We start from the raw sequence: 12,356 nt of genomic DNA on the forward strand, positions 1-12,356 counted from the left end.
TATACGCTCACACATCCTAAATCCTGACATCCTAAATTCACACCACCTTATGGTGACGCCCTAAAATCACAAATCAGTAATGATGACGCCCTAAATTCAAACACCAGTGATGGTTTCATAATAAATTCACACCACTGATGGTGACACCCTAAATTCATACACCACTGATGGTGAAACCCTTTAATTTCACACACCACTGATGGGGACACCCTAAATTCACACACCACTGATGGTGAGACCCTTTAAATTCACACACCACTGATGATGAAACCCTTTAAATTCACACACTGTGGGTGGTGTCATACTTAATTAAAACATTACTGGTGATGACAACCTGATTTAACAAACCACTAGCTGTGATACCACAAAGTCAAACACCTTGATGGTGACACCTAACATTCAAACACCTTTGATAATAAAGACTTATAAATTCACACACCACTGATTGTTACAAGGGTGTATTTAATAACTGCTCATAGTTAAGACCAATACATATGCACACCACAGTTAACACCTTAGATTAACACACCACTGATGATCACATATTGAATTACCACACCACTGATGGTGAAACCTTAAAATCGCGAATTGATTATGATGATGCCCTACACTACTGATGATGACACCCTTAAATCATAAATCAGTGATGATGATGCTCTAAATTCAAATATCAATGATGGTGACATCTTAAATACACACACCACTGATGGTCACACCACTGATGGTGATATGGTAAATTCACACCACTGATGGTGACACCTAACTTCAGAAAAAAGACACTTAGTATGCAAAAACCATCATTCAGCCTGTACTGATACAAGTCACGAATCAAACACATAACAGTAATCAGGTACTACCAAAAGACACTGAATACACAAAAACCAAAATTCAGCCCCTACCGATACAAGTCACCAATCAAACACATGACAGTTATCAGGAACTATCAAAAGACACTGAATACACAAAAATCAAAATTCAGCCCCTACCGATACAAGACACCAATCAAACACATGCCAGTAATCAGTTTCTACCAAAAGACACTTAATACACAAAAACCAACATTCAGCCCTTACTGACACAAGTCACCAATTACACATATGACAGTAATCAGGTTCTACCAATAGACACTTAATACACATTCAGCCCCTACCGTAATGAGTCACTAATCAAACACAATTCAATTCAATTCAATATTTTATTTACATCTCACCTTATGTATAAAATTACACAATACATTTATAAAAGATACATTTTGTATACATAAGCTAATCTGTACAGATTTATGAGAGACGATAATCAACTAAAACAATATGTATGTACATAATAAATATTAAAAATGAATGATAAAATTATACAACATAAATATTCAATGACAGTAATCAGGTACTACCAAAAGACACTTTATTTCACTAAAACCAACATTCAGCCCCTACCGTAACAAGTCACTTATCAAACACATGACAGTAATCAGGTGCTACCATAAAGACACTTTATACACAAAAACCAACATTCAAACTCTACCGATAGGAGTCACCAATCAAACACATGACAGTCACCAAGTACTACCAACAACCAACAATATACCAAATACTAAAGAAACAAACATCAAACAGCATAAACTACAAATACGCTATTAACAGTTTATAGTAAAGACAATGAGAATGAACAGTGAAAAATTAAAGTTTAGAAGTCAACAATCAAGCAATGACAGGTTCTATGTATCACCAACAACCAACTGTTAACCAAACATTCAAGACAACAAACACAACGATCACTACAAATACAATGATACCATTCAACCACATACCAGCCATGAAGTATTTCAAACAACCAACCTCAAAAGTACAAGACGCAAAGGAAGTCACCAATCAAACACATGATGGTCACAAGTTAACCACCAACTTACCATGAACCAGACACTAGAGATACAAACATTGACAATCAAACACTACAGGATAAAAAATTTACATTAAACACCAGGCACAAAAGACACAAACAACAACAATCAAACACTTTAAACTTACTTTAAATAAAGCTAATACTAACAATGACCACTGCCCTTTCCTCGATCTTGATATCTATATCATTAATTGAAAGCTTAATACTAAAATATAAGATAAAAGAGATGATTTTTCATTTCCTATCGTTAATTATCCATTTTTAGATGGTGACGTTCCCTTGTCACCATCTTACGGTGTTTATATATCTCAACTTGTACGATTCGCTCGTGTATGTAACAATGTTTTAGATTTTAACGAGAGAAATTTATGTATTACTGAAAAATTATTACACCAGGGTTTTCGATATCACAAACTAGTCAAAACATTTACTAAATTTTATCATCGGTATAAGGACATCATTCGTAAATATAGCTCAACATGCAGACTTCTTATTTGTTCAGGTATTTCACATCCAATTTTTTATGGAAATATTCTTTATAAAGCACAAAAATGTCAGTATTCACCTCTGAAGCTAACAAAACCTTTAAATAGACTTATTAAGAAGGGATATAGTTACGATACTGTTGTCAGGTCATTAAAGATTGCATATTTTGGCGTTAATATTGATTCACTTATAGGGTCTTTGCATCGGCACTAAACACATTTATTTAAAAACCAGTTGTTGGCATGACACGGGTTATGTTCTTCTCATATATGTTATGATGGTATGATACTAAACCCCTAACGGGAAGGATTGTGCCTGATATTCATATGATAAAGACATAATCTTTCAATCAGTTTAATTGAAGTCTGGAGCTGGCATGTCAGTTAACTGCTAGTAGTCTGTTGTTATTTATGTATTATTGTCATTTTGTTTATTTTCTTTGGTTACATCTTCTGACATCAGACTCGGACTTCTCTTGAACTGAATTTTAATGTGCGTATTGTTATGCGTTTACTTTTCTACATTGGCTAGAGGTATAGGGGGAGGGTTGAGATCTCAAAAACATGTTTAACCCCGCCGCATTTTTGCGCCTGTCCCAAGTCAGGAGCCTCTAGCCTTTGTTAGTCTTGTATTATTTTTAATTTTATTTTCTTGTGTACAATTTGGAGTTTAGTATGGCGTTCATTATCACTGAACTAGTATATATATTTGTTTAGGGGCCAGCTGAAGGACGCCCAGGGTGCGGGAATTTCTCGCTGCATTGAAGACCTGTTGGTGACCTTCTGCTGTTGTCTGTTCTATGGTCGGGTTGTTGTCTCTTTGACACATTCCCCATTTCCATTCTCAATTTTACTGTAGAAAAAAAGTCTCACATCGAACTCATGATAGTCACCAGGTAATACAAACAACTTACCACCAAAACGACATTTAAGACAAACAAATAAGAGATAATAGGTCAATTAAACACATGACATTCACCCTGTACTTCAATGGGCTAACAACCAGCGAGAAACAAAACACATACACATTGACAATAACACACTAAAGATACAAAGTCACAAAGCAGTCATGATGTACTACTTACAACCAACAATAATTTAGACATTAAAGACACTAACATCGACGATTAAACAATACAGATGCAAGTCACCAATCATCCACATGGCAGTAATCAGGTACAACTTAAACACTTAATACACAAAAAAACAACATTCAGACCCTTCCGATACAAGTCACCAACCAAGCACATGACAGTCACTGATTACTACCAACCACACCATCACACTAGAATTACAAACAATACGTACACAAAGTCACAACCAAGCTCATGACAGTAGCCAGATGCTACCAACAACCAACCACAACCAAACATTTAGGACAAACATCTAAAATTAAAAAACGCAAAGTCGCTTAATCAAACACATGACAGTACTACGAACATCCACCAACCTCAATACACTACAAACAAAATCAATAACAATGAAACACTACACAATCATTGATTTATTAATACTGTTGTAGAATGTCACCATTGATACACATGGCAGCTGTCAGATACTACCAACAACCAATTACATGCTTATTAAGAAGACACAACCACAAAGAATTAACGCCTACAGCCGTGTTTACCAAGCATACTCATGATACTCATCTTCCAATTAGACACTAATCATAATCATGCAACCACCTTCATCATTCCCTAAAGTCAAAGTCACCAATTAAACACATGACCACCAGGCATTACAAGAATTAACTATCAATTAGACATAAATTATAAGGACATACCAACAAACCACAAGCCCCACAGACACAATCAATACCCAAACACTTGACACTTTTAAGGCACTACCATCAACCTTTTTTCATTTTTATTTTTTTTTACCGCTGATTCATGTGATATACAATATAAATATTTTACCTATATTTAATTAACATTGTCCAGTTGATTACACAAGTTTTGATGTCTGTTATATGTTGATATTACAGAGTGGAGCCACATCATTAATGTATGCTGCAGGGGGAGGACACCTGGTAATTGTCAGTTACCTGGTCAGCCTTGGATGTAATATAAATGCCAGATCCAAGGTAACGAACGATATATCTTCTGTCTGAATCTTCACCTGTTTATATTGAATAAATTAATCATACAGGTTTAATAGACAACACAATTTGTAAAAATTGTATACAATGGGATGTCGTTTTACTACCATCAGACATTAAAGACAAACTACCTACAATAAAAAAATTAAGATACAAAGTCACCAATCAAGCACATGACAGTAGCCAGATACAACCAACTACCACCAGACATTAAAGACAAACTACCTAAAATAAAAAATTAAGATACAAAGTCACCAATCAAACATGACAGTAGCCAGACATTAAAGACAAACTACCTACAATAAAAAATTAAGATACAGTCACCAATCAAACATGACAGCAGCCATATACAACCAACTAGAAGCAGACATTAAAGACAAACTACCTATAATAAAAAATTAAGTTACAAAGTCACCAATCAAACATGACAGTAGCCATATACAACCAACTGCAACCAGACATTAAAGACAAACTACCTAAAATGAAAAAATAAGATACAAAGTCACCAATCAAACATGACAGTAGCCATATACAACCAACTGCAACCAGACATTAAAGACAAACTACCTAAAATGAAAAAATAAGATACAAAGTCACCAATCAAACATGACAGTAGCCATATACAACCAACTGCAACCAGACATTAAAGACAAACTACCTAAAATGAAAAAATAAGATACAAAGTCACCAATCAAACATGACAGTAGCCATATACAACCAACTGCAACCAGACATTAAAGACAAACTACTTAAAATAAAAAAAAATAAAATACAAAGTCACCAATCAAGCACATGGCAGTAGCCAGAGACAACCAACTAGAAGCAGACATTTAAGACAAACTTCTTACAATAAAAAATTAGGATACAAAATCACAAATTAAGCACAAGACAGTAGCCAGATACAACAAACAACCTCATTACACCAAACAAAAAATCAATAATTACAAATTACTACATACCCATTGTTAATACTGTTGTAGTATGTCACCAAAGTGGTATATTGCTTTGCTTATTGTGTTTTAGTTCATGTTTATCACTGTATATTTACCTCATGTTACACATATTTATGATTAAATTGTTCATTTGTAATAAAATCTTGAAATCTTGAGAGAGAAAAAAGAAACTCATGACAGTCTGACATCAGGCACTACCAGCAACCATGTAAACACTTAATATAAAAATACACCACTTTCATCAGTCCAAATGAAATAAATGACTTCAAGCAAGCACAACACCAGCAACCATGTAAACACTTAATATAAAAATACACCACTTTCATCAGTCCAAATGAAATAAATGACTTCAAGCAAGCACAACACCAGCAACCATGTAAACACTTAATATAAAAATACACCACTTTCATCAGTCCAAATGAAATAAATGACTTCAAGCAAGCACAACAACAGCCAGCTTTCAAAAAAAAATAATTGTAAAGACAGCCAACAGCTAAGGGTCACAAATCGAGCATATGGTAGCAACCGGGCACTTACAACAACCAATAACCAATAAACACTAATTATCAAGACATCACAAAAAACCATAAGCCCTTAAAAATACAGTCACCAACCAAACGTTTGACAGTTATTAGGCACTACTAACAACCAAACACAAATAATTAAACATACACTGTAAAGACACAGCAAATGATATGTTAGTATGCTGTAACATGTCACTAATCAAACAAATGATAACAATCAGGCACTACCAATAATCAGTTAAACCCTTACTAAAACGACACAACCACGTAACATCAGCCCCTTACAGATATGTAAGAAAACACATGATAGCCATCAACCAATAAAACACTAATTATATAGGTTCAACAACAAATCATCCCTAAAACACTAACACGAATCAAACACATGATGACCACCAAGCACTACAACAACCAACAACCATTTGAAACTAATTATAAAGACAGTGTCACCAATCAAACTCATGATGACCACCAAGCACTACAACAACCAGCAACCATTTGAAACTAATTATAAAGACAGTGTCATCAATCAAACACATGACTACCAGGCACTACAACAGCCAACAACCATTTGAATCTAATTGTAAAGACACTGTCACCAACAAAATACATAACTACTGGGCACTACAAAAGCCTACAACCATTTGAATTTTATTATAACTAAACAATCACCAATCAAACACATGACAACTACCAAGTTCAACAACAGCCAACAACTAATTGAAACTAATTGTAAAGACGCAATCACCAATCAAACACATAATAATCACTAAGCACTACAACAGCCAACAACCATTTTAAACTAATTGTAAACACACAACCTACTCATCAAACATATGACAACTACCAGGCTCTACAACAGCCAACAACCATTTAAAACTAACTGTAAAGACACAGTCAGCAATCAAACACATGACTACCAGGCACTACAACAGCCAACAACCATTTTAAACTAATTGTAAACACACAACCTACTCATCAAACATTAAACATACATGACAGGCATCAGGCACTACCAACAACAAACAACCATAAGAGATTTATTCTTAAAATAAATGCAACAACTAACACCTACCAAAGAAACACATGAAAGCAATCACACACAAAATAACCATAAAAGACTAATTTTAAAGTCACAACAAGCAAAAAATACTCACCTATCAAAAACATGACAGCTATCAGGCTTTTCCAACAACTAACAAGACTAAAAAAAAAAGACTTAACCAACAACTTACAATCACCAATTAGACATGTAATAACCTTCAGACACTTCCAACTGCCAATAAGACACTTATTATAAAGACAAGTAATAGTCATTGATAAAACACATGACTGCCATCAGACACTAACAACAACCAACCAAAAGCAGAGAATAATTGTAAAGACACAACCAACAACTTACAGTCATCGATCAAACACATAACAGCCATCAGGCACTAACAACGACCAACTAATAGAAGAGGGTAATTGTAAAGAAACAACAAACAACTTACAGTTACAATTCAAATGCATGACAGCCAGCAGGCACAAACAACAACCAACAAAAATAAGAGGGTAATTGTAAAGAAACAACAAAAAACATACAGTTACAATCCAAATACATGACAGCCATCAGATACTAACAACAACCAACTAAAAGAAAAGAATAATTGTTAGAACACAACCAACAACTTGCAGTTACAATTCAAACACATGACAGCCATCATGTACTTACAACAATAAAAAAATAGAAGAAACTAAATGTTAAAGCACAACCAAGACCTAACAGTCGCCAATCAAACATGACAGCCACCAGGCCTTAACAATAACCAACAACTAGAAGAGGGTAAATGTAAAACACATCGAACAACTAAAAGTCACCTATCAAACATGACAACCATCAGGTACTAACAACAACCAACACACAGAAGGGACTAATTGTAATAAAAATCCAACAATTTACAGATACAATTCAAACACATGAAAGCCATCAGGCAAACATAACAACCAATGAATAGAAGAGACTACTTGTAAAAACAAACCAACAGCTTACAGTTACAATTCAAACACATGAATGCCATCAGGCATAAATAACAACCAACAAATAGAAAAGACTTTTGTAAAAAGACACAACCAACAAGTAAGTTACCAATCAAAGACATGACAGCCATTTAGGCACTAACGTCAAACAACAAATAAAAGAGACTAATTGTAAAAACACGTCAAACAACTTACAGTCACAAATCAAACATGACAACCTTCAGGCACAAACAATAATCAACAAATAGGAGATACTACTTGTAAAGACACATCAAACACCTTACTGTTACCAATCAAAGAGTACAGCCATCAGGTACTAACAACAACCAACAAATTAAAAAGACTCATCGTAAAAACACAACCAACATCTAACAGCCACCAATCAAGAGAAACTAATTGTAAAGACACAACAAACAACTTCCAGTCATCTATCAAACACATGACAGCCATCAGACTCTAAAAACAGCCAACAAAAAGAAAAGACTAATTGTAAAGACACAACCAACAACGTACAGTCGCCAATCAAACACATGACAGCCATCAGACACAAACAACAATCCAAAAATAGAAAAAGACTAATTGTAAAGACACAACCAACAACTTGCAATCGCCAATCAAACAATTAACAGCCATGAAGAACTAGCAGCTATTTAATAAAAAACTAATTATAAAAACACAACTATTACCTTTAAACACAAGACGGCCATCAGGCACTAACAACAAGCATCAAATAGAAGAAACTTATTGTAAAGACACAACCAACAACTTACCAACACCAATTAAAACACATGACAGTCATAATTTACTTATACCAACCACCAACAAGACACTGAAGACATAGAAAACACAAGCACATATATTGGAAAAAAACAAACAGATACAAAGTCACTATAAATAGAACACATGACATAGTACAGCCAACAAAGCACCACATCATTACACTAAAAATACAAACACTACAAATACAAAGTCACAAATCAAACACATAACATAGTACAATTAACAACCCATCACACCATAACACTAAAAATACAAACACTACCAGTACAAAGTCAATAATCAAACACATAACATAATACAACCAACAACCAACCACATCACTACACTAAAAATACAAACACTACCAGTACAAAGTCACTAATCAAACACATAACATAATACAACCAACAACCCACCACATCATTACACTAAAAATACAAACACTACAGATACAAAGTCACTAATCAAACACATATAGTACAACCAACAACCCACCACATCATTACACTAAAAATACAAACACTACAGATACAAAGTCACTAATCAAACACATAACATAGTACAACCAACAACCCACCACATCATTACACTAAAAATACAAACACTACAGATACAAAGTCACTAATCAAACACATATCATAGTACAACCAACAACCCATCACATCATTACACTAAAAATACAAACACTACAAGTACAAAATCACTAATCAAACACATAACATAGTACAACCAACAACCAACCACATCATTACACTAAAAATACAAACACTACAAGTACAAAGTCACTAATCAAATACATATCTAGGTACAACCAACAACCCATCACATCATTACACTGAAATACAAACACTACAGAAACAAAGTCACTAATCAGACACATAACATAGTACAACCAACAACCCACCACATCATTACAATAAAAATACAAATACTACAAGTACAAAGTCACTAATCAAACACATAACATAATACAACCAACAACCCATCACATCATTACACTAAAATACAAACAATACAGATACAAAGTCACTAATCAAACACATAACATAGTACAACCAACAAACCACCACATCATTACACTAAATATACAAACACTTCAGATACAAACTCGGAAATCAAACACATAACATAGTACAACCAACAACCCACCACATCATTACACTAAAAATACAAACACTACAGAAACAAAGTCACTAATCAAACACATAACATAGTACAACAAACAACCCACCACATCATTACACTAAAAATACAATCACTACAGAAACAAAGTCACTAATCAAACACATAACATAGTACAACAAACAACCCACCACATCATTACACTAAAAATACAATCACTACAAGTACAAAATCACTTATCAAACACATAACATAGTACAACCAACAACCCACCACATCATTACACTAAAAATACAAACACTACAGAAACAAAGTCACTAATCAAACACATAACATAGTACAACAAACAACCCACCACATCATTACACTAAAAATACAATCACTACAAGTACAAAATCACTAATCAAACACATAACATATTACAACCAACAACCCACCACATCATTACACTAAAAATACAAACACTACAAGTACAAAGTCACTAATCAAACACATAACATTGTACAACCAACAACCCACCACATTTATTACACTAAAAATACAAACACTACAGATGCAAAGTCAGAAATCAAACATATAACAAAGTACAACCAACAACCCACCATATCATAACACTTAAAATACAAACACTACAGATACAAAGTCACTTATCAAACACATAACAAAGTACAACCAACAACCCACCACATCATTACACTAAAAATACAAACACTACAGATACAAAGTCACTAATCAAACACATAACATAGTACAACCAACAACCCACCACATCAATACACTAAAAGTACAAACACTACAGATACAAAGTCAGACATCAAACACATAACATAGTACAACCAACAACCAATCACATCATTACACTAAAAATACAAACACTACCGATACAAAGTCACTAATCATATGACATCCATCATACAATATCAGCTATAAAATACTGACATATTTTAAAGATACAACTAACAACTAACAATCATCAATTAAACACATGACAGCCATCAAGCAATACCAGCTATAAAATACTGACATATTTTAAAGATACAACCAACAACTAACAATCATCAATCAAACACATGACAACCATCCAGCAATACCAGCTATAAAATAGAGACATAATTTAAAGATACAACCAACAACTAACAATCATCGATCAAACACATGACAGCCATCAGTTCCTACCAACAACCAATAATATAATATAAATGATACATATCTAATGTCAAACATCTTTTAATGATAACAAATAATTGATAAAATTATATAAAGTGGGATTTCAATTCAGTTGTCTTGTTCACCTTTGTCTATTGATATAGATATTTGATTCTTTCCTAAAAAGAGTTTTTGACATATCAATTCTGATCATAGTTCAGACATCTCACAACGAGACATGTTGTTTATTTGTTGTTTATGTAGAATATAAATGCAAGAGTGACTGATCATTTTTTATTTATTTTTGACCACTGATTCATGTGATATACAATATATATATTTTACCTATATTTATTTAACACTGTCCAGTTTATGACACAAGTTTTGATGTCTGTTATATGTTGATATTACAGAATGGAGCCACACCATTAATGTATGCTGCTGTGGGAGGACATCTGGAAATTGCATGTTACCTGGCCAGCCTTGGATGTAATATGAATGCCAGAACCAAGGTAACGAAAGATATATCTTCTGTCTAATCTTACTCCTGTTTATATTGAATAAGTTAATCAGACAGGTTTAATAGACAACACAATTTGTAAAATTTGTACATAATGGTATGTCATTTTACGCATGACGTCGTAGGTACTGATAAGTAGGGTCTTATAGTGTTTTCTTTGTGAAAACATATTTTCTAAACATCTAACAACAAGTTGTGTTAACATGTTTAGTCAGCTAATATTAATTATACGAATCTTTCTGAATCCATTGATATGAATAGTTCATACATTTCTTTAAAACAAATATTTTTGTTACATGACATTTCTGATGGAAGTTTTGATATCTCACAACAAAACATGGTGGTGACTTTTGACCACTGGTTCTGATGTAATATATAGATTGGTTTATGTTAATAACACAATACTGTTAATGTTAATAACACAATACTGTTTATGTTAATAACACAATACTGTTAATGTTAATAACACACTATGGTTTATGTTAATAACACGCTATGGTTTATGTTAATAACACACTGTGGTTTATGTTAATAACACACTGTGGTTTATGTTAATAACACACTATGGTTTATGTTAATAACAAATAACACACTATGGTGTATGTTAATAACACACTATGGTTTATGTTAATAACAAATAACACACTATGGTGTATGTTAATAACACACTATGGTTTATGTTAATAACACACTATGGTTTATGTTAATAACACACTATGGTTTATGTTAATAACACACTATGGTTAATGTTAATAACACACTATGGTTTATGTTAATAACACACTGTGGTTTATGTTAATAACACACTATGGTTTATGTTAATAACAC

General features: G+C 33.3%; 1 protein-coding gene across 1 annotated transcript in view; it reads left to right on the top strand.

Moving 5' to 3' along the window:
* Nucleotides 1–11,406: 11,406 nt before the first annotated feature.
* Nucleotides 11,407–12,356, top strand: part of LOC127719159 (fibronectin type 3 and ankyrin repeat domains protein 1-like) — a 54,739-nt gene continuing 53,789 nt past the window's right edge. The window contains exon 1 of the mRNA XM_052225181.1: nucleotides 11,407–11,520. Coding sequence (XP_052081141.1) covers nucleotides 11,407–11,520 — 114 coding nt within the window. The remainder of the gene's footprint in view (nucleotides 11,521–12,356) is intronic.

Source organism: Mytilus californianus, unplaced genomic scaffold, assembly GCF_021869535.1.
Source record: "Mytilus californianus isolate M0D057914Y unplaced genomic scaffold, xbMytCali1.0.p SCAF_10, whole genome shotgun sequence".
NCBI classification, from domain to species: Eukaryota; Metazoa; Mollusca; class Bivalvia; order Mytilida; family Mytilidae; genus Mytilus; species Mytilus californianus.